Source organism: Nycticebus coucang, chromosome 21 (assembly GCF_027406575.1).
Source record: "Nycticebus coucang isolate mNycCou1 chromosome 21, mNycCou1.pri, whole genome shotgun sequence".
In the NCBI taxonomy this organism is placed as follows: domain Eukaryota; kingdom Metazoa; phylum Chordata; class Mammalia; order Primates; family Lorisidae; genus Nycticebus; species Nycticebus coucang.
Window position 1 is genome coordinate 26,998,122 of NC_069800.1, and position 25,129 is coordinate 27,023,250.

General features: G+C 39.3%; 1 protein-coding gene and 1 non-coding gene across 4 annotated transcripts in view; both read right to left on the bottom strand.

The window, feature by feature from the left end:
- Positions 1–25,129, bottom strand: part of ANKEF1 (ankyrin repeat and EF-hand domain containing 1) — an 89,907-nt gene that overhangs the window by 19,119 nt on the left and 45,659 nt on the right. The window contains exons 2-3 of one of the 3 annotated variants that reach the window (XM_053574648.1): positions 13,662–13,881; positions 3,251–3,640 (exon numbers count right to left, since the gene is read on the bottom strand). In XM_053574648.1, coding sequence (XP_053430623.1) covers positions 3,251–3,596 — 346 coding nt within the window. In that variant the 5' untranslated portion in view covers positions 3,597–3,640; positions 13,662–13,881. Of the gene's footprint in view, positions 1–3,250; positions 3,641–13,661; positions 13,964–25,129 lie in introns of those variants that run through there. The other 2 variants (XM_053574647.1, XM_053574649.1) reach the window with 2 other exon arrangements.
- Positions 10,414–10,515, bottom strand: LOC128574308 (U6 spliceosomal RNA). Its single transcript, XR_008376685.1, has one exon. It is a non-coding gene; the product is annotated as a U6 spliceosomal RNA (small nuclear RNA).

Here is a 25,129-nt window from a genome sequence, read left to right on the forward strand (position 1 = left end):
GGGGTGGTGCCTGTGGCTCAGTGAGCAGGGTGCCGGCCCCATATACCGATGGTGGTGGGTTCAAACCCAGCCCCAGCCAAACTGCAATAAAAAAAAAATAGCTGGGCATTGTGGCAGGCACCTGTAGTCCCAGCTACTGGGGAGGCTGAGGCAAGAGAATCACCTAAACCCAGGAGTTGGAGGTTGCTGTGAGCTGTGATGTCATAGCACTCTACCAAGGGTGATAAAGTGAGGCTCTGTCTCTAAAAAAAAAAAAAAAAAAAAAAAATGTGGTTTATGGCTCAGTGCCTGTAGCTCAAGCAGCTAAGGTGCCAGCCACATACACCAGAGCTGGCAGGTTCGAATCCAGCCTGGGTCTGCCAAACAACAGTGACAACTACAACCAAAAAATAGCTAAGCATTGTGGCGAGTGCCTGCAGTCCCAGCTACTTGGAAGGCTGAGGCAAGAGAATCGCTTAAGCCCAGGAGTTGGAGGTTCCTGTGAAACCACCGCACTCTACCCAGGGTGACAGCTTGAGGCTCTGTCTCAAAAAAAAAAAAAGGGGCGGCACCTGTGGCTCAGTGAGCAGGGCACCGACCCCATATACCGAGGGTGGCGGGTTCAAACCCGGCCCCAGCCAAACTGCAACAAAAAAATAGTCGGGCGTTGTGGCGGGCGCCTGTAGTCCCAGCTACTTGGGAGGCTGAGGCAGGAGAATTGCCTAAGCCCAGGAGTTGGAGATTTCTGTGAGCTGTGTGACGCCACGGCACTCTACCGAGGGCAATAAAGTGAAACTCTGTCTCTACAAAAAAACAAAACAAAACAAAACAAAAATGGTGCATTTATACCATGGAGTACTATTCAGTCATAACAATAATGAACTAATATATTTTTCAACAAACTGGATAGAAATGAAGAACATTCTCCAAAGTGAAATATCTCAAGAATGGAAAACAAACACTACGTACTCACTATTAAATTGCAACCAACCAATGAACACTTATGTGTACAGAGAGAAATAAACTCCGTGGAAATAAACCACAAGGAGGAAAGAGGGAGCAGGGAAGAGTTAAAAACCTACTTAATGAGTCCAACGAACATTGTTTGGGCTATTGGTGCACATGTAGCTAGGACTCAAGCATTACAAAAGCTATCCATGTAACCTAAAATATTTGTTCCCCCTTAATAAAAAAAGAAAAACATAAAATCAAGGACAAAGCAAAACACAACAGGAAATAATGGGCCAAACAACAACAGTGACAATGGGAGAACCAATGGGATGGGCACTATATGGAACTAGTCAAGCTTAATTTAAGGAGAATAATTCCAGACACTATAAATTCCTTAGGACAATACACAAGAAAGAACGTATTGGCTTAGAGCTTTACCTTCTCCACATTCTTTAAAATTGTTCAAAGAGAAAGTGTAGCTTAGGCCTAGGATGTCTCACATCCTTCTTAAGATCCATCTAATCATTTAAATGTTTGCTTGTCAACATCCGCTGCCAGAAAATAGGATGTTAATGTCAGAGAAACTACTGTGGAGTAAGCAAAGCATTTTGGCCAGTGGTAGCCAGACGGAGGAGTGTGTGAGGTGAGCTGGGCTCATGGGTGTGGGGAAGAGGTAATGCCGTCTGCAATGGGCACCCCACGGGCTGCACAGAGTCGAGGCTACAGGCACCAGCACTAACAAGGATATGTGTGAAGCAAGATTTTATATATGTTTCAAGATTTTTAAAAATATTTTCAGTTCTTCTTGTGTGATTTGTCTAATTGTTTTCTTGCACATTCATCTTCCAGAGCCTTGATAGGTTTAATATAAATTTGATGAGCATAGGTATTAACCAGACAGCTGCCACATTTTCTACAAATGTATGTTTTACTTTGTTTCCAATATTTTTTCTAGTTTTTACAGTTTTGTATTTTTATGCAATAGAATTTCCCAGTCAACATGTTTTCTCTGTGATTTACACCTCTGTTTCAAACTCAAGGAGTTAAGACTGTTTCCCATCACGGTGTTCCCCAAAGTCTATTCCACAAAACTTCAGGAATGATGCTACTATTTCATGACCACATAAATATGCAAAATGTTACCATTGTTGGTCCAACAATATGAAAGAAACATGTCTAAATTTTCTAAACATATCCAATGTTTCCCTCAAGAATTCAACAGTGGAACCAATTTTGCAAATAGCATTTCGCCACATGCAGTGATTCAGTGGTCCATGGAACACACTTTGTGAAATAGTATTTTATAGAGCTACAAGATGCTATTGTTTTTTTTCCAGGATTTAACATTTGACCCTTAAATGCATCTGAAGTTTATTTTTTATGTGATGCTATTAAAATAAAAAAACTCTTCCTTGTCTTGGTCACCTATCAAATATCAAGTCTGTAGGGAGTAATAAAAGTAGATATTACTCCTGTCAGAAAACATTAGTGTTATAAAACGATTCATTTCTTCAATGCAAGGCTTTTGTTAATGGCTTTGTACTTACAGCAACTGTTTAGGACAACTCTTCGACTCTTCCAATTTATTTATAGGCTTGGTGGTAATTATCTTAGTGTTTTTTATTAGGCTTTTAATTCTTGCTTAAATATCAAGTTATATTTGGGCAACAAGCTCTCAGATGAGGGTCTTGATTTGGGATTAGGGAGGTACACAGGGTGTGGAAGTGCCACTGTTTCACCTGAGTAATTGTTGAACTGCCATGTCTAAAGTTTGAAATAGTGTTTCCAAACACATTTAAAAATGACCATAGAAAGTTGAAGTTTATGCCAGTATCCACCTTAGTCCTTTAAGTTTCCAAGTGTAACTTTTTTCTATGTCAAACTACTATTGAGAGGGAAAAAAATACATTCAAAATACTAAGTGTGGTACTGCTCAAAGTTCTAAAATGCAAAAAATAATCATTATAATAATAATAAATGTTTTACCTCTTTTTCTGTTCTAAACAAGAGTTTATATTTTATAACGGATAATAATTATTATGATATCAATATACTTAATGTTAAACGTTCTCCACATTTAAAAGAAACCACCAGACACAGAACAATATAATTCTATGAGCAAGCTCTCAAAACTGGTTTCCCTAAGATATACCTATATCATTTTTAAATTATGAGAAGAGAGTATTCCCAGGCCTGTCACTTAAAACCATGAATAATTCACTTTTAAATTTGGACAATAAACAAAAAAAGTTTTCCACTTTATTGATTTCTGTCTACAAAGCAAACGCAATTTTTGAGATAGAATGTTGGAGATTTTTACCTTTTCCTTCATTATCCACTATAGTCATATCGGCCTTCGCCTTGGCTAATATTTCCATCGACAGTTCGTGGCCCAGTTCTGCAGCCCTCATGGTGGGTGTACAGCCCATCCGGTCTTGCACATCAGGGTGAGCACCCAGTCCCAGGAGAAAGCTGACCATATCAGTGTCATTGGAAACTGAGGCTAAGTGCAGGGCACTGAGTCCATCAATGGGGTCGGTGAAATTGATTAGTTCAGGGTATCCAAGCTTGGTCAGCTTCTCTATCTGCTTCCTATCTTTGTTCCGAACACACTGAAGAAGTTTGTAGATCTGCAAGTTCTCGAGTCTCCTATCTGCTAAAGCCATGCTTGAACAGCTTCTTAAAAACGTTGTCTGGACCAAAACAGAAACTATAGAGGCAGAGGGGAGAAAAGAAAAAGCACAACGCAAAGTTAATTTTATCATCTTTATTTTCATTAAATAACAGTATTTTAAAACTTCCTTCAGGAGAAAACTGATTCTTATGAAACACTATCATTATTATTTATTTGCAACTGATTTTAGAAAGTGGGAATTACAGAGGAGGCAGAGCAAGATGGTGGCCGAGTAACAGCTTCCTTGCATCTGGGCACCGTGAGTCTGGGGAGATTAGGACTCCAGGCATCTCTAGCTGGTGGGATCTGCCTATCATCATCCCTGTGAGTCAGCGAGAGACTTCTGGACCCCAAGAGGAGGACTAAAACAGTGGAAAAACAGCAAGTGGTCATGTGCGTTCAATCCGTCTAAACCCGCCCGCAACTGCAAGTTCAGAACAGCGAGACTGCAAACCAGAAAGGCCTTACCTGTGAACTGTTTTGGTGTTTTGGACTTGGCACTCAGCTGAACTGCCTTGGGGAGAGCCTGAGAGGGAGTGCGGAGAACTTTGGCTGTTGTCTAGGGCCCCAGTCTGAGCCGCTGAGCCAGATGGAGCTAATAGTGTTTGGCTGTGGGTCACAGGGAGCCATTGTGAGCGATCTGCCCTGGCAAGCTCCACCCTCAGGGTCGTAGAGCTAGAATCGGGTGGGAGCTGGTAACCCAGCAACCAAGTAGCCTGAGGGTGGGGTCTGAGCCACCTTGCAGCCCTAACCCTCAGGGGCAGAGTGAGACCAGTTTTGGCACACTGGGTAAGTTGATAGCCACTTCAGCAGTGATTTCAGCAACAAGCACTTCCCTGGGAAAGCTTCTGCTTAGCAAGTTTACAAGTTCAAAGTGCCTTTTAAGTGGGCTGAAGAGAGATTTAGGGTGTCTACCTGCTGGGGTTTGAGAAATCAGCAGCCTCCAGTCGTATCAGAACTGTGATTAACATCTCATACCCCAGAAGACCACGTGTTGCCCAGACAATATTCAATAACATATACATACTGCTTTGTTTTTGGTTGTGTTTTGTTCTGGTTTGGTTGTTTTTTTGGTTTATTTTGATGTTGTTGATGTTGTTTTGTTTTTTAATTTCAACCTTTTTCATACAGATCCTTTTTCTTCCTCAATTTTTCTAGTTTAATTATAATTTCCCATTGCTGCCTTTTTCTAGAATGGAAGGCATACTAGAGAATATTATAAAAGAAAATAACTAGAATTTCATTTTTGCTAGTGTTTCTACCGCTATTATTTGGTTTTTCACCCAATTTTATCCCGTAAAGTTTTCTGTTTGCTTGTTTTGGTTTGATTTATAGCATTTCTGTCTTTCCTCTCTACTTGGTAAAGGTGGGGTATGGTGGCTGATCAGGTTAGCAAAGAGCTGCTGACCTCAAGGGAACCACCCAACTGGGCACCCACAGAAGGTGGGGTTTTTTTAAGGTTGTGTCAAAGTACCCTACTGTACACCTATATTTCTCTGTCTCCCTCTATCTGTGCCCCTCTTCTTTTTGTCAATATTCCTTTTACCCACCCCCTCTCCTTTCTCTATTTTTCCTTTTTTTTTCTTATCACTTGGTCCTCCTTTCTTTCATCCCTTTTTTGCTCTTCATCCTTCTCACCCTTCTGGTCCAGTAACCCTTAGTCCACAGGCAAGAGAACTTAAAAAGCAAGAGGAAGTGAAAGGAAAATTAGGGCAAGGAAACAGATAAAAGAAATCACTCATGAGGAAGAATCAGCAGAAAACTCCAGGCAACATGAAGAACCAGTCCAGAACAACCCCGCCAAGGGACCATGAGGTAGCTACTGCAGAGGATTCCATCTATAAAGAAATGTTAGGAATGACAGAAAGGGAATTTAGAATACACATGTTGAAAACAATGAAAGAAATGATGAAAACAATGAAGGAAACTGCTAATAAAGTGGAAAATAACCAAAAGGAAATCCAAAAACAGAATCAAATCAGAGATCAACAATACGAAGAATATAAAAAGGATATAGCAGAGCTGAAAGAACTGAAACAGTCAAATAGGGAACTTAAAGATGCCATGGAAAGTATCAGCAACAGGTTAGACCATGCAGAAGAAAGAATTTCGGAGGTAGAAGACAAAGTTCTTGAGATAACTCAGATAGTAAAAGAGGCAGAAAAGAAGAGAGAGAAAGCAGAACATTCACTGTCAGAATTATGGGACTTTATGAAGTGTTCCAACATACGAGTTATAGGAATTCCAGAAGGGGAAGAAGAATGCCCCAGAGGAATGGAAGAGAATATTATAAAAGAAAATTTCCCAAACATCACCAAAGATTCTGACACACTGCTTTCAGAGGGATATCGGATCCCAGGTCGCCTCAACTCTAACCGAGCTTCTCCAAGACACATTGTGATGAAAATGTCCAAAGTCAAGACAAAAGAAAAGATTCTGCAAGCTGCCAGGAGTAAGCGCCAGTTGACCTACAGGGGCAAATCCATCAGACTGACCGCAGACTTCTCTAATGAAACTTTCCAAGCAAGAAGACAATGGTCATCTACCATTAATCTACTTAAACAGAACAATTTCCAGCCCAGAAATCTGTACCCTGCTAAGCTAAGCTTAAAAATTGACGGAGAAATCAAATCATTTACAGATATACAAACATTGAGGAAACTCCACACAACAAGACCAGCTCTACAGGAAATACTTCAACCTGTTCTGCACACTGACCACCACAACGGATCAGCAGCAAAGTAAGAAATCAGAAATTAAAGGACAGAACCTAACCTCCACACTGATGCAAAAGATAAAACTAAGCAATGGACTCTCACAAAATAAGACGAGTAGAATACTACCACACTTATCAATTATCTCAAGAAATGTTAATGGCTTGAATTTCCCACTGAAGAGACATAGACTGGCTGACTGGATTAAAAAATACAAGCCATCCATTTGCTGTCTGCAAGAAACACACCTGGCTTCAAAAGACAAATTCAAGCTCTGAGTCAAGGGTTGGAAGACAATTTTTCAGGCAAATGGAATTCAGAAGAAAAGAGGAGTTGCAATCTTATTTTCAGATACATGTGGATTTAAAGCAACTAAAGTCAAAAAAGACAAAGATGGTCACTTTATATTGGTCAAGGGAAAAATACAACAAGAAGACATTTCAATTCTAAATATTTATGCACCCAATTTAAATGCTCCCAGATTCTTGAAACAGACCTTACTCAGTCTCAGCAATATGATATCTGATAATACTATAATAACAGGGGACTTTAACACTCCTCTTACAGAGCTGGACAGATCCTCCAAACAGAAATTAAACAAAGATATAAGAGATTTAAATAAGACCCTACAACAACTGTGCTTGATAGACGCATATGGAACACTCCACCCCAAAGATAAAGAATATACATTCTTCTCATCACCCCATGGAACATTCTCCAAAATTGATCATATCCTGGGACACAAAACAAATATCAACAGAATCAAAAGAATTTAAAATTTACCTTGTATCTTCTCAGACCATAAGGCACTAAAGGTGGAACTCAACTCTAACAAAAATGCTCGACCCCACCCAAAGGCATGGAAAGTAAACAATCTTCTGTTGAATGACAGATGGGTGAAGGAAGAAATAAAACAGGAAATCATTAACTTCCTTGAGCATAACAACAATGAAGACACAAGCTACCAAAACCTGTGGGATACTGCAAAAGCAGTTTTGAGAGGAAAATTCATCGCTTTAGATGCCTACATTCGAAAAACAGAAAGAGAGCGCATCAACAATGTCGCAAGAGATCTTATGGAATTGGAAAAAGAAGAACAATCTAAGCCTAAACTCAGTAGAAGAAAAGAAATATCCAAAATCAAATCAGAGATCAATGAAATTGAAAACAAAAGAATCGTTCAGAAAATTAATGAAACAAGGAGTTGTTTTTTTGAAAAAATAAATAAAATAGATAAACCATTGGCCAGACTAACGAGGAATAGAAAAGTAAAATCTCTAGTAACCTCAATCAGAAATGATAAAGGGGAAATAACAACTGATCCCACAGAGATACAAGAGATCATCTCTGAATACTACCACAAACTCTATGCCCAGAAATTTGACAATGTGAAGGAAATGGATAAATATTTGGAATCATACCCTCTCCCTGGACTCAGCCAGGAAGAAATAGAACTCCTGAACAGACCAATTTCAAGCACTGAGATCAAAGAAACAATAAAAAATCTTCCAACCAAAAAATGCAACTGAAGGAGATTCAGAGAAAAAAGTCGAGTCAAGCCACGCGAGACAAAGCCACATGAAGTCAAAAAGGAGGAGAATGTGTAAGGGTCCTCAGAAAGGAGGAGAACGTGTAAGGGTCCTCTGTCTGTATTGATCAACCCCAAGTTAAAAACCTGGGCGTGACCTTGGCCACCTCATTTTAAGATAAAATGGCAAGAATTATTTAAGGAATATGACTTAGCGAAGAGTACTCTGGGAAGTGATACAAAAACTTAGTACCAACTATTAACTCTTCTAGCATTTGTTTGTTTTCATTTTTGTCTGTTTTTCCCTAAAAAGTTCAAGTTCACAAAAGATCAACAAGAGAAAAGAAAACAAAACTCAGGTCAATTTAAAATGAGGAGAATAGTTAGACCTAAGAATTCTTTGTGCAAAAACCTTTGGAAGAGATGTACAGGCGGGTGTCTTATTATAGCTATTGTTCATATATTCTTGAGCATCTCTATGAAGAAACAACGAATGCACTGAATTACAAAGTATCTTAGCTCGAATACTAGACTGGAAATTAAACTCAGTTCAGCTTTAAAATATACAACAGCCAGACTATAGTAATAGCTAATATTTGTCAAGCACCTACCTTGCCAACACTCTGGTAAAAATATTTAGATTTTTTTACAAATGTATGTGTATTTGTGCTATTGATATCATTATTACCTTTTATGCATACATACATACATATTTATGTCATACGACTTGATGTTTTAAGATATGTACACTGCATACATTGTGGAATGGCTAAATTGACCTAATGAATATACACATTACCTCACATACTTATCCTTTTATTGTGGTAAGAATACTTAAAATATACTCTTAGCTATTTTCAATATATAATAAATTGTTTTTCACTAGTCACCATGTTTTTCACTAGTCACCAATAAATACAAGATCTCTTGTATTTATTCCTCGTATCTAATTGAAATAAAATTTATTCTATGTTAAACTTCAAAAAAAAAAAAAGAAAGTGGGAATTACATATAAATACTGAAAAATTCAGTGGGCATAAAGTTACAATAACTCAAAATAAATCTTGCATTCTAAGTGATAGTCATCATAGGTGATCTTTCATCACCTAGTTTGCTGGTGATTTTCTTGTTATCTCATTAACCTTCCCTCTTCACCACAATTTTCCCATTTTACCCATGGAGAAAGTGAGGTTAAGTAATCTGCCACAGGAAGGTTCTGAACTGCCTTCTATCAACTCTGGATAAGCATGTCCCTAGTAGTATAGAAACCACACAGATGTTAGGGGCTTAAACGTGTTATAAAAATTTATAGAGTTTTGTGGTGCTTATTATCAAAAGGAATCTACCGGGCTGTGCGAGATACCAAAGATGTGATGAATGATTCCTATGCCATTTTAAATGTGAATGAGGTAGTTAAATGGTTCAAAGATAAAGGTAAATTTTCACAAACAATCCCATTATTGAATTATTAAATTGTGATGGACATTCTAGTATGTAATTTTATCTCCTTTTATTGTTTACGGAAAAAACCATGTTTTGGATTGAGTAGTAGACCATACCAGGTATGTCCAGCTTGTTTTTCTTCTCTTTTTATGAGAAAAGAACCTCATTATCATATAGGGAATCCATCCAGGTCATTTGGATGGGGCTGTCCCTCTGTCCCCTGCCAGAGGAATGGGTCTGTGACCTAGACGTGGCCCTTTTGAGTGAACCATCCCTCTCAAGAATATGCTCAAAAGGAACGTGAGTCAATCAGCATCCTATGGGACCCTTCTGCCAGAACTATGCGGCAAGACTTTCTGCTGAGGCTGTTAAGCTGCAGGGTGGTGGGGTGCAGTGGGGGTGGGACTGGAGGCTGCAGGGAGTGCTCTCGGACACAACAAAGACAGGTCATGTTTGAAAGATGGACAGAGATTCAGACTGATTGCATCAGTTGTTCCCTAGATTTTGTGGAGCCAGAAGCCACCCCCATTTTATGTTTAGAGCTCCATGAATAAATATATCTTTCCTCCCACTTTCCTTTAGCATAAGCTAGTTCACTGGGTTTCCATCATTTGCAATGAAAAAAATTCCACTATGAAATTTGAGGTTAGGCACCATCTTTTCTCTACCACCAACCTGTTCTGCACCTACATTCTCTATAGCCGTGAGCTGCACTGTAGACCACCTGCTCCTCCTTTAAATATGTCTCTGTAGGCAACCATATGGTTTGCTTCCGACACTATGGTCCCCTTCTCCTCAGTCTCTCTTGCTGGTTCCCCTTCTTTGTCAGAAGTCCAGCTGCTGGGTCCTCGGGACTCTTCTTTATCCTCACACTCCCCTGGTGACTCAACCCATCTCAAGACCTTCAGCCCAATTTTCAGCTTCTGATTCTTCACTCTCAAATTCATACAGTCATCTCTGACTCTTCCCAGAGCTCAGGAGTTGTACACCAACCTGCCTACTTTTCATTCTCCTTTGCATGGCTAATAGGCATTTACAACACAGCATGGCACAGCAGAACTACTGACATCACCCTGAGCTTCTCCATTTCCTCTCATTTCTATTTTTAATTTTTATTTATTTTTTAAAATATGGAATGCTTCACAAATTTGCATGTCATCCTTGAGCAGGGGCCATGCTAATCTCTGTATCACTCCAATTTTAGTATATGTGTTGCCAAAGAGCACCATTTCCTCTCATTTCTAATAACAACTTCAACATCTACCCACCTGCTCAGATTAGAACATTAGGAGTTACCCTTTCATTTTTTCTTTCTCTCACAGATCCCCACCCTCTCTACCTCCAGCATATATGCTGACGTCACCCCTGTTCTACTCTCATAGGCCAAATCATTGCCACAGCCTTCTTAGTTGTCTCACTGTTTCCCTAACAGCCTCCTACAGTCCATTCTGTTGACAACAGACAAATGCCAGAAAATCTTTTAAAAATATACACCAGATAAGATCAGACAAATTTCCAGCCCTTTTTATTTTTTAATTTAATAATAATAATATTGTTGTTATTATTGCTGTTGCCTAGGTTAGAGTGCTGTGGCACAATCACAGCTCTCTGCAGCACTAAACTCCTGGAATCCAGCAATCCTCCTGCCTCAGCCCCCCAAGTGGCGGTACTAAAGGTACACCTGGCTCCTCAATGATTTAGTAACATATAAATGTTTTTAAACATAAAGTGCATCTTTTTTTTTTTTGAGACAGAGAGGCAGAGTCTCACTTTGTCACCCTCAGTAGAGCACCATGGCATCATAGCTCACAGCAACCTCTAAATCTTGGGCTCAAGTGATTCTCTTGCCTCAGCCTCCTGAGTAGCTGGGACTATAGGCTCCTGACATAGTACTCAGCTATTTTTAGAGATGGGGGTCTCGCTCTGGCTCAGGCTGGTCTTGAGCTCAGGCAATCCACCCACCTCGGCCTCCCAAGTACTAGGATTACAGGCGTGAGCCACTGCACCCGGCCCATAAAGTGCATCTTGAACACCCATATATCCAGCATGGAGGTCCTATCATTATAACTTTTCTTGCCTTATCACATATCTGTCCATCCCTCCAGTTATCCCTTACTACAGCCTATTTGGGCTATTTGGGGGCCATTTCAAAGTAACCTGCAGACATATTCCAGCATACAATATTTGTTTAAATTCTTTTGTTATTTTTTGGTCTTCTGAATATATAATGAATGTACAATTATTAAACTTACCCTTCCATGGTTTTTGACGAATGCATATATCTATGCAATCCAAACCTCTATTATCAAGATATAGAACATTTCTTTCATGCCAGAAAGGTCTCCCAGGTTATCTTTTAAAAGCACTTCAGTAGCTATATCCATGGTAATTAGAACAAACCCAAACTGCTTACTATGTTCTCTGAAGGACATTTTCCCTATGCTTCTGACCTCACTTCACCCCAGTCTCCTCTGACCTAGTCATCCCCAGTCACGCTGGCCTTCTTTCTGTTTATGAACAAAAAGCTTACTCCTGCCTCTAGAAGTCTGCACCTGGAGCTCTCTTCACTCAGACTTTCCGTTGCTCAGTGTTTCCCCAAATTGCAGCCACCATGTTACTTCTTCCTCTTGTTTTATGTTTTCTTAAGCACTTATTGTCTGAAAACATTTTACACAGACATATTTAATTTGTGCCCTGTGTGTCTCCCCCACTAGAATATAACCTTTATGGTACAGGGAAGCTTTATAATTATCATTATTTCTCTGTCACCTACAGCCTGACATATGAGGCATTCAATAAATGTTAACTCAAAAATGACTGAAAGTTAACAGAATTGATGAAAAGAGTGAAATAAAAAACAAAACAAAAACCCTACCATATTTCTGACTTGAGCAAGTTGTATCTGTGTTTGAGATGGGGACACAGGATGGGGTCCAGATTGGCCAGACAGCCAGGGGTCCTCAAACTGCGGCCCGCGGGCCCCATGAAGCGGTGTGATTGTATTTGTTCCCGTTTTGTTTTTTTACTTCAAAGTAAGATATGTGCAGTGTGCATAGGAGTTTGTTCATAGTTTTTTTTTTAAACTATAGTCCAGCCCTCCAATAGTCTGAGGAACAGTGAATTGGCCCCCTGTTTAAAAAGTTTGAGGACCCCTGGATGCTGAGTTAGAATCTACCTGGCAATAGGGTAATTTAGAAATAAGGAAAAGGATCCAGCCTGGTCTAAGGGAAGTAAAAGGATCCAGCCTGGTCTTTGGTAGTTGCAGGGCAGCCAGAGCCTAGGAGTCTGTTAGGTGCAGTGTCATCAGACTGCACAGGCATATATATATATATATCATCGATCGGATGGGATAAGATGCTCTCAAGTAGCTTATTGATTGTACTGGATAGGTACCACCTCACTGTGTGAACAGGACTTTCCAATCAGAGACTTTGAAGCTGTCTCTGATAGCATCCATCTCCAACAAAGAGTTAGCAGCAAGTGGCAATGTCTTATCAAGCTACAATGATCAATTCAGCAGTTGGTTATGGGGGGGGGGTCACTGCGCACTGCCTCCCTCCCAGTTAAAAGTCTGAAATGCTGGGGAGACACAGATGCCCTCTTCAGAGACCTTTACAATCAATTGGAAAGACTGACCAAGGCTCTCCTCACTGGAAGGAATCACTGAAGTCCTGCCATCTAGTCCTGGATTCCTCATGAATTGAGTAGCATATATGATTCTCAGTAGGGTCGCTGCATATACACAGAAGGTCCTTTTTTTGAGAAGGACTCTGGCCCACCTATAGTGACAATCTCCATTGTAGTGGAACAGAACCGAAAGTCTCGATTTGAGGTCATGATTGGGGTCTAAATCCTCTGAAATTATGTGCAGATCTGTGGACATGTGGCTGTGTCCAGGTGCATTTCCCTCCATGGGGAAAGACCCCCTTAGAGCTCATCAAATTCTCAGAAGGATCTGTGAGACAAGAGAGACTCGCTAGGAGGAGAAACAGGAGAAGCTAAGCTTAATACCGCAGAAAGAGCCTAGGATTTGAGGTTAGAAAATCTATTGCAATCCTTCCTTCCCAGCATCATTATTTACACATACTAGTTGGGCAAATGCGGACAGGTGACCTACCTGGTTTGTACCTCAGTTTCTTAATCTGTAAAATGGGGATAAAACTGTACCCAGTTCTAGCCCAGTCCCTCCGTAAAGCCTTGCTATGAATAAATGTACCTTCCCTGGGTTTCAGCTCCCTCATAAGCCATGCTTTACATTTTGTTGGTTCCCAGTTCTGCTTTCCAATTCTAAGTCTCAGAAAAATCTGGAGAGGAGAGGAGTGGGTAGAGATAAAGGCCAGGTGACAAGAACCAAGGTGCCAAAGGCATTTACCTCTTAGCAGTCTGGAAGATCAGGAGCCACGGATCTGGCACTGATGCTCCCGGATCTCCAGGGACGTCGTCTGGCTCTTGGGGCGGGCCCCAGCCGCGACCCTGGGCTCCCGGGCCCGGCTGGGGCACCCAGGAGTAAATGGTGTCCCTTTGGGCAGAGCAGGCGAGCCGGCGCGCGGGGCAGCAGGGAAGGGTGTGTGTGTCCATGGGCTCCGCCGGGTCTGCGGAGGGCGAGCGCACCAGCAGGTGAGCGCAGGGGGCGGGGTGGAGCTGCCGAGACCCGGCCGATTGTGAGCTCTGTCACGCAAGGCCCGGCTGCCCTGGCAACCGCCAGTGAGCCACAGGGCGGGGTCTGCTCGGCTCCGCCCCGCCCCGCCCCGCCGGAGGCCGAGCCCAGGTGGGGTGCTGGAGGTGGCCTGACGCGCCCAGGGCCAAGACCTCAGCGGTGGACTCCAGGACTCCGCCCCGCTTGCTCCTCCCACCTCCTGCCGTCAGTCAAAACATAATCTAATTAAAAAGTAAAGCCACATTTGATAATAAAATTAATGTATGCAATAGAATTGTTTAGAAAGTAAAATTAACCGAAAAATAAAATAAAACAAAAAAATAAGTCTACTCCCAACTGTTGTACATTCTTGTAAGTCTTCCCAGAAATTTTCTTTCCATACTCTAGGATGTATATATGTTTTTTTAAAAAAACATTTATCCACAAATGGGAACACAGACAGACAAATATGCCGTAACATCCCTCCCTCTCCGTCTACATGCTTTTTTGGGGGAGGCAAATTCTGAAAACTTTTGCTTGTTTATATGAATGTCAAAGGTGTACTCTTTTTAAAGCAGTGCGTAACCGCTTCTAATTACAGCAGTAGTTCTTCACGCCAACCTACCCTATCTTTTACTCAGAGGTTGTTTAAAAATAAAAGCAGAGAGAGGGAAGGAGGGAGAGGGGTGGGGCCTTGGTGTGTGCCACACCTTCTGGGGGCAAGACATGATTGCAAGAGGGACTTTACCTAACAGGCAATCAGTGTAACCTGGCTTATTGTACCCTCAATGAATCCCCAACTATATATATATATGTGAGTATGTCTTGCACATAAGGAATACTGTCTAATACATGTAAAGTACAAAGACTAGAAAGCTTATCAGGGCTATAGAAAAGAGGGCTGCTTGTAGTACTAGCTCCTGCCTATTTCTTCCCAATTTCATCTTCTTCTTCCTGTTCCTAGAGGTAACCCTTATCCTGAATTTTATATTTGTCATTTCTAGCCTTCCGAAAATGTACTACTTCATATGAATGTTTCCCTAAATAATTCATGCTTTGAGAATGTTTCCCTAAATAATTGCATATTTTGAGAATTTATAAAAATGGGGTGTATTGTTTGGACAATGTTTTTTCCATTCAACATCTTATTTCTGAAATGTATCTTCGCTGATATGTTTCATTGGGGATTCATTTATCCTGTCAGCTATACCCTATTCCATTGTGTTACCATTCTATACCCCCCTTAAATCAATTCTACCATTGATGAATATTTGAGATGTTTCTAGAATTTGCCATTAAAAGTGATGCTGCTATGATCATGTCTGTACATGTCTTCAGGCAAAATGCAATAGTTTCTCTAGGATGTATTCCTAGGAGTGAAATTTCTAGGTCATAAGCTATTTATAACGTTAAGCTAACAACCACTCATTTTCCAAGTATGTATAGCAACTGCATCTCCAGTGTGCCTTAGCCAAAATTTGGTTTTGTTACACTTTAAGCTTTAGGCCCATCTAGTGAATATAAATGATTTTTCATGATTTTATTTGCCTGCTCTCATTACTAGTTATTGGTCTAAGAGGTTGACTCCTTCAAGGTATTTGAGTATAATTCTGTTGACAAGCTACACTATTCTCCCTCAAGCACTTGCCATGTGACTCTTTCAAATTGCTGCAACAGAAATACCACACTTGTTTCTCAGTGTAGGCAAACTCTCCATTTGAGTTTGATTTATTAACCGAATGTACTCTGGTAATGATGAACAAGTCATCTGTGTTACTTGGGTCTCAGTGTGTAAAATCAGAATAATATAGTCTGCTATCATGGGCCATAAAGGAAATAGGCATAACAATGGCGTGAGCTCTGTCCTGGATCTGGTGGACAAATGAGGTTGATTCTTGGGGAAGGCTTCTATAGATAAAAAATTTCAATTCTGCATTACAGGTTGTCAATGTACAATTTACAATGATAACCTTCTTGATTTTGCACAGTTCATGTCAATGGCAGCCTTGTTTAATTCTGGAGAAAATTTCCTAAGGTTATTTGAGAATCTGGTAGATTTTGGAGAAAACATATCTTTGAAGACTGATGGGAGTAGATTAATAATACATAAACTACCCTCGCATTATACAGAAGTATTGGTGCAAATATTTTGAATAGAAGTTGGGTAAACATTTGTTGGTGGTTTGAGATCTTGGAGATAAGCAAAGTAGTCTGACTGGCTTTCCTAATTTTGTTTTAAGAATTTTTTTTGGGGGGGGGCAGTGTCTTCTCTGAGTTTCATGAAACTCTTTTTCATTTCATAAACAGGTAGCTGAAAAGTAGCTTAATAATAGAGAAATACATTTAATTACAATCTTTTTAACCTAATGAAGCTATTAAAGTAGTTATTGACTAGCTATTTAAACACCAGCTCTATGCTGGTGTGAGGGCAGGCACAGGATGGATGAAATTGTAGAAATCCCCAATCAGTAAGCAGATAAAACCTTTCCCCTCTTTCACCAGAGATCTTGAAAGCTCTGCAAAGTCTTCTTAACTTGAACTTTACCATTTTTGCCCTTAGCTATTTGGCAGTAGAATTGTGAGAACTTGGGCAAGGAAAAAAAATGGGAGGAAAGGGTATTAAATTTTCTCATGGCTCAAAAGAAAGCTAATTGAGACTTGACAGAAAAGTTTATGTAACTCTCACCAATTGGTGCACTACGTAAATTCTCTACTAATAATCTAACTTATGCTTTTATCTTTCTTATGGAGCAAAATTTTGTCTTTTAAATTACAACTGTTCAAAGGGATTGTAAATTTAAATATTTCTAACCTAGTCCCAGCCATTCTGAAAATTCATGGTGAATAAAAGTGATTCTATTGAATTACTCACACATTTTTTAATAAAAGTTGATATTAAAACCCAGCCAGAAACTGCACTAGCCACCAGAAGCTCTTAAATTCTTATTTACCTCCCTGAAAGGCAGACCATGGAGTAGTTGTTTCACCGCAGCAACCATATTAATTGATTTAAATTAGAAAATAATTGAAATATGAATTAGTAACTGATACACCAGTGGAGGATGACATATTTAATTGGAAATGAAATTTTTTTAATCATGATGGAAATTTTCATAACATGGAGGTAAAGATAATAGAATTTTTTGTTGTTGTTTTGTTCCACAATTAATTACAAAATTAATCTGTCATAATGCCCATGTTTTAATATTTTTTCCCTTAAAAATAGCAAAATCTCTCAGGTGATTTCATGTTAGGGGAAGTCTATTTGCCGTTAACATAGCACAGTGATTTAGAACTTTATCTATTGTACAAGTAAATGATAAATTGAGAACAGATGTTTAGTTTTCTTTCCAAAAGAGAAATGGAAAATAGATAGCAATGTAGAGGACTACTCAATACTTTCATTAAGAACTTCCTTTGATTCTTTTTATGTTGTAACAATTACAAAAGAGCTCTTGAATGTGGAACAATCGTTCCTTAAGAATATGAGCAGTTTGTGGATAAATATATTCATACCTGGATCTCTATTTACTTTTCTCTGGCTTAGAACAAAGCCATTTAAGTTCCCACGGGCAGGCTTTGTGAGTTTGACCTCTTTTTAACTTATTTTTCTAAATTTAATTTGCTCAAATTTCTCTTGTTAACTTGGAGAATCTGATTAATTTTTCCATCCCATTCATAATCAGCTTCTGTTTTCAGGCATTAATAGATGTCAAATATCTATTTGTTTCGTTTTGTAGACGATAACTCTTTGCTACCCATTTTCCAATACCCTGTCCTACCAATGCTTTCCTAATCTAAAAAGAACACTTCCATTTCCCCATTCTACCTTCCTGTCCTCAGTGAGAACTTAGGAATGATTTTATATCCCTTAACCTTCGATCCAGGTCTAAGTCTTGAGTTTGGCCAAGATAATTTAGAATGCTAATTCTAGTCAATTGTGATACTAGCATATGAACCTTCCATATCAATGCATATGACATATTCCAAGGGAAGCTCTTTTTTCATCGCAAGACAATGACTTTCACATTGTGCTTATCAATGCTTTGTCTCAGCAAAGTTGCCAGGTGACCATGTACACTTGGACAAGTTAACTAAATTTTTTTGTGCCTCGGTGAAAAAAAATTATACGGTGGTGGTTTAAAATGTTCACACACATTCTTCGGCCTTCCCTTCAGAAAACTGAAGGCTTAATTCTCTTCCTCTGTCATGTATGTTAAATTTAGATCTTTGCTTGTAGTGAATAATATACAGTGGATGTGACCATGTGTGACATCTGAGATGAGGTCATAAAAGGCATCATGAGTTTCTAAATCTCTAGTTCTCTGAACATCCCATCTGGGGGAAGCCAGCTGACATGCTATAAGGACACTCAGACAGTCCTATGGAGAGAAACTAAAGCCTCAGCCCAAAGCCACGTGAGTGGGCCATCTTGGAAGTTAACCCTTCAGATCCCTGCAGCCCTGACTGCAACCTTACGGGAGACCCCAAACCAGAGCCACTTCCCAAATTCTTTTTTTTATTATTATTTTTAATTTTATTATTTTTTATTAATATTAAATCATAGTTGTGTACATTAATACGATCATGGGGCACCATACACTAGTTTCATAAATAGTTTGACACATTTTCATTACACTGAACAGTTTGCCTTTAAAGGGAGTTTAAACCAATAGGCATCCAACGTGTGCCAGGCTGCACATGATCGAGCCATGAGACTTTGCACCTTGAGCCAGGGCCACCATGAGCACAGGGCATTGTAAAGGATGTGTACCTTCGGTTGGGCATCACAAGGCTGCCCCACTAGTGCTCATTTCTGCCATTTAATGAACACTTCCCAGATTCCTGGTATGGTTCTCAACACCTTTGCACACTCCTGTAAATACTGGGCAAAAACACAGAATGGAAACCCTCTGAGAGCTCAGAAAAGATGTCTCTGCATACTTTGAACATCAACGTTTGAAGCCTGAAGACGGATAAAACTATGGAGAGAGAGAAAAGAAAACAGAAACAAACGTGTTTCTGTAAAGGCTTGGGCATAGTGGGAGAGAGAAGAGACGAGGAATGGTAAGAAAAGGGGGATCCCAGGAGAACACATCTCAGTAGACAGAGTTTCCAAAGGAAGTGAATGAGAAATTATGTCAAATGTAACAGAATATAATAATATATTATCATTTTATAAAAATAGTATATTAAAGTGCAGAGAGGAGCAAAGGCACTCACTCCTGCTGAGGGGAATCCAGTCAGCCCAGATGAGGGGAAGTGATGCTTGAATGGAAGGGGACTGGCTAGTGGGGGCTGGGCATCATGATCAGCACAATGCCTGGAGCAGCATGAGCACTTGGTTATCAAATTATTTGAAGTTGGATTATTGCCTGAATAGCTAGAGAGAGAAAGATAATGGGGGAGAAGCAGGCAGTTATCAGATGGTGTGTGGTTTTGCATTTCAGTCTAAGTGGTTTAAACTTAGTACCGTGGATGGTATCTTCTCTACAACACTTGAATTTCTGCAGAGGCCAATGTGCTAGTCCGTAAATATGTGCTATCTTATACATTTTATCCTGCATGTTCTCTCTTTTTTTTTTTTTATTGTTGGGGATTCATTGAGGGTACAATAAGCCAGGTTACACTGATTGAAATTGTTAGGTAAAGTCCCTCTTGCAATCATGTCTTGCCCCCATAAAGTGTGACACACACCAAGGCCCCACCCCGCTCCCTCCATCCCTCTTTCTGCTTTTCCTCCCCCCCCATAACCTTAATTGTCATTAATTGTCCTCATATCAAAATTGAGTACATAGGATTCAAGCTTCTCCATTCTTGTGATGCTTTACTAAGAATAATGTCTTCCACTTCCATCCAGGTTAATACAAAGGATGTAAAGTCTCCATTTTTTTTAATGGCTGAATAGTATTCCATGGTATACATATACCACAGCTTGTTAATCCATTCCTGGGTTGGTGAGCATTTAGGCTGTTTCCACATTTTGGTGATTGTAAATTGAGCTGCAATAAACAGTCTAGTACAAGTGTCCTTACGGTAAAAGGATTTTTTTCCTTCTGGGTAGATGCCCAGTAATGGGATTGCAGGATCAAATGGGAGGTCTAGCTTGAGTGCTTTGAGGTTTCTCCATACTTCCTTCCAGAAAGGTTGTACTAGTTTGCAGTCCCACCAGCAGTGTAAAAGTGTTCCCTTCTCTCCACATTCATGCCAGCATCTGCAGTTTTGAGATTTTGTGATGTGGGCCATTCTCACTGGGGTTAGATGATATCTCAGGGTTGTTTTGATTTGCATTTCTCTAATATATAGAGATGATGAACATGTTTTCTTGTGTTTGTTAGCCATTCGTCTGTCATCTTTAGAGAAAGTTCTATTCATGTCTCTTCACTTCCCAAATTCTTGACCCACAAAAACTGCTTTAAGCAACTAAGTTTTTAGATAATTTGTCATTGATATATAGCAAAAGATAATTAATATATCCATGGATTATGATGAGGAATTAAACATAGCACATGTGAAGAACTTGGCTATTTATTATTATTATTATTATTATGTGTTGTGTGACCGGAGACACGAACAAACAGCAGCTTTGCCCTGGGTGTAAACTCGTGGGTGTAATTATTAAGTCAAGAAACAGACTACACAAGATGGGATGGTGTGTAGTGAAAAGCTTTATTCAGGATTTTGATTTTATACCTTTTTAGTTACGTATACCCTTAATCTATCATCTGTGAGTTTCATCATTATCTTAGTTTACCTATCTGAAATTAACTTGAAAGGAAATATTTTGTTATCATATCAATACAATCACTTTTTTAGTAAACCTCTTCTTCTAAACACTGACTAATTTCTGAGCAGGTATCTAAATAAAGACCACAAGGAAGAAAGTAGCCACAGGGGAATAGAGTTAATGGAAGAATATCTTCAAGCGTTCACTCAGTTTACTCAGTATGAAGTAATGACTGTGTCTTTTCCTCAGGGAAGAGCACCTATAGACCTCTGACAATATGTTGTTAACATATGTCAACCCTCTGGCCCATATCTCTGAGGAAGGGCAGCATGCCCTTTGATCTCAGGCTTCACGGGGTGTACAGCTTCAGAGAAATGGCTTATGGAATTTCTAACTTCAGGGAAGCCAACTCTGTGTGTATCCCAGGGGGCCCCAGGTCTCTTAAGCCTCTGGAAGAAAAGCAAGTCATTTTAAACTCACACTGAGTTCACTTTGTGTGCTTGATGTAGGATATGTTTATTTCTAAATATTATCCTACATTATGGGATCCAACGACGTACTAGATAATACTTTTACTAATCACTTTCTTCTTTTCTTGTCCCCATCTTGACATTTCTTTATGGATTGTTTGTTTTTGGTTAGTGTTTTGCCTCCAGGATTTTCCTCAGCTGGGTAGATATGAAGGCCAGATTATCTGCAACCTTTCAAATCTGACAGGTAAATGGTATCTTAGCTGGGTATTGAAATTCTGTGGCTGGTTCTTTTTCTCAGCACTCTGTAAATGTTATCCCCTATCTTCTGGTTCTCCCATTTTCTTCTGGTGCAGTGTTTTTCAACCTTTTTTAAATCTCATGGCACATTTGAACCTATAGTTAAACTCCTGCAGCACAATTTAATTGATCAAGAAAAGAAGTAAAAGAGGAATATACTTATTGTGTTTTGAATTTCTTTTGAAAATAGTTTAATTAATGATCTCTAAAAATTTTTATGGCACGTGGTTTGAAAATCACTGTTCTCATGGATGGCTATTTTGCTTTTTTCTAGCAAATAATAAATCTGTTACCAAATAGTGTTTCCTTTTTGTTTTGCATGTAAGTTATTTCTTCCTCTTAAAATGTGGAATGTTTTCCTTTTCCTTTTTCAAATTGACCAGGATATATTTAGGTTGATATCTTTCTCATCAATTCTGCCTGCAAATCATGAACCTCTTTTAATATGCAGACTTGGGTTTTCAGCTTGGAATGCTATTTTATCATTTAACTATTACCACTAGTTACTCTGGGCATTGCAAGCCTGAGTACTAGTAAAGCAGTGCTTCTAATACTTTAATATACATAGGAATTACCTGTGAATCTTAGTTACAATGTGGATGTTGATTCAGAGTACCTGAAAAATATCTGTCAACTAAGGAAAGGTGACCACCATGTGTCAATGGTTTGACTGGGACAGCTGGGTTTATACGTTCAGGCCATATGGTTATGAAATACTGCAATAATCATCTTCTAGTCAGGAGGAGACAAGCCTTAGGACAGAAGCCAACCAGCCAAGACTAGCAGAGAAAATTCTAAGAACTTAGGGCTCTAATTAATTTGAATTTGGGCCTATCTACTTTTAACTTCACACTGAGATAATAATTCTCCATATGTTTGAGCCATTTTGAGGTGAGTCTGTTATGGCCAAAAGCATTTTGATTGACATAATATTCTTTTGGTACACAACCAAATAGCCATTAACATTTGGCATACTTTTTAAATAAATCTTTTGGTATTTATCTCTTCCATACAATGTAAATATGGCCTGCACATCCATCCAGAAATTATAGTTTATCTGTAATATATAACTATTAGATGACCTATATTAATTGATAATTATTCCTTCCCCAACTTCTTTTTCTGTTGCATGGATATGCAGAGTAAATCTATGTTGTTATGTTGATTAGAAAAAACATAGCAGTATAATCAAGAAGTTACTGCTCATTGTATATTATTTCAATTATGGAAAAAGTCAAAATATTTCTTTCTTTCTCAAAAGTTCTCTAGAAAATCAATTAAAATAACCTAGTGTAACTCTGAAATGATTTGTATACTAACCATACGGACCAGAATCTGACCAAAAAAATATAAAAGCTTGAAATTAGATCCTCATGGAAAAAAAATGAATTAAATGGTTGACTAAACTCAAGCTGAATAAATACATCCTTAGCCAATGCTTCTTTTTATGGCTGCAATAATTAAAATATAATAAATATTCAAGTAAGTAATTGGATTTGTTAAAAGTACATGCTGAGGGCAGTGCCTGTGAGTTAAAGAGTAGGGCGCTGGCCCCATATACCAGGGATGGTGGGTTCAAACCCGGCCCTGGCCAAAAATGCAAAAAAGAAAAAAAAAAAGTACATGCTGAGCTCAGGGAAGACTTCAGAAGAAACAGAATATAAGGGCCATATTTTCATACTTCCTGGCACTTGCCTCATGTTAATGACTGCCTATAACAAGATTTTATTTTTTGGCATATAACAAGATTTTATTTTATGCTATTCAAGCAAAACATTTGAGTCATAAGCTATATCTAAGAATAACCATTGCCTGAGAGTTTATGTTTGCTTGGTTTTTTTCTCCCAAGTAAAGATATGCCAAATGTTACCAAGTTAGCAAATAACTAAACTTGAGAAGGGACATAAAGCCTGATTAGTTTTGCATACTTTCAGTCATTTTTCCCACTACCCTGTCCAGCTTTGCCAATAAGACCCATGACATTGTTTCTGTTCCATATGACCAAGTAGTTAAGTGATTACTGCACTGAGAATTTTGTGTTTCTATGTTAAGTTCTCGTAAATTTAAAGTAACTCATTGTCAAAACCACGAACACTTCTTTAGAAAGGAAACTATTGCTGTTTTTATGTTATTATCTTCAAGTATTATAGTGATTTTAAAATGTCTTTCAGAAATTTTCGAAAGATAATTTAGGGGAAAAGTACAAATAATAAGGTCATATACTATTAAACTGTGATCATATATTTTCTCTTAAATTAATTGTGAAGTTATCATTATGTATCTGGTGATACTGAGAGACAAGTCCAATAGAATAATGTAATAGGGGAATATGAATTAATTTCCATTAGTTGCAGCCATTCAAACCACACCTGAAGAGATCTCACAGTCACACAAAGCAGACATAGCCTATAAAGAGGATGGCCGACAATGAGAGTTAGATCTGTTTCTGTTGCATTATCATTTAACCTTCATTGGCATAACAGAAATTCATTCACTATTCATTCTTTATAGGCAATTTTGAATAATTGAATATTTTTAAACATCACCTTCTAGGAAAAATGATATTTATTGACTTAGAACTGGCTATGTGCTAGGCACTGTTCTAGATGCTGGGTTTATAGCAGTGAGCAAAAGAAACAAATTCTCTAATCTCGTGGGGGAAGAGATACACACAAACAAAAATGTGTATATAATAATTCAGGAGTCAATAGGTACTATGAGGAAAATTAAACCCTGGTGAGGGTGACAGAGTGCTGAATGGAGATGGAGGGCATGTAGGCTGGCCCGGGAAGGCATCTCCAGGGAGGTGCCACTTGAGAAGAAGTAAAGGCGTGGGCCCAGTGGACTCTGAGGGAAGAGGGGAAGCATTCCTGTCCTTGGGAGGTTAATGAAGCAGAATCAGGATGCTGTGCTGGAACCCAGTGTGTATGTTGGGGCAATGGTGGGAAAGTTACAGTGGTAGGAGAGGCCACCTCTCATAGGGTCTCGAAGACCACAGTAAAGACTTTGGCTTCTCCTGTCAAGTAGGAGGACACTGTAGGGCTATCAGCAGAAGAATGATAGTGTTTTAAGTAGGATTTTAAAATTTCTCTGACTGATTTGTGGACAATAGATGTGCAAGGCAGCATAAGTGGAAGAAGGGAAAGAATTAGTGATTCCCAAGACCGAGGTGAGAGTCGAAGTCTTAAACTATGGTGGCATGGCAGATTGATTTCATTTGATGGACTCAATTAATGGCCTTCATGTTTTACCTTCCTCTTTTGGGTGTTTTCTTTGCATGCTGGAAGATGAGAAAGCAGAGGAAACAGAGCCTGTCACTCCAGTGGAGGCCATATCATACATTAGTCAATGCAGCCTGTGATGAAGAGCTGCCCAGCTGAATTCAGCCAAGATAAACAGAGCCTCTCAGCCCATAAACTCATGAATTTAGGGGTCAGTATGAAGCAGAACTATAGTCCCAGCTGGTGGGGAGGCTGAGGCAAGAGGATCGCTTGGGCCCAAGACTTTGAGGTTGCTATGAGCTATGATAGCACAGCACTCTACCCAGGGCACAATGTGAGACTGTGTTTCAAAAAAACACCATCACTGAACAAGAATCCCTGCCTTGTGCTCTGTTTCTAGGGAACCCAAAGTAAGACAAGATGATGTCCAATTGCAAAGTGAAGCTAGGCAAGTGATGCTGTAGGAAGATGAAGAGTGTTAAAAAA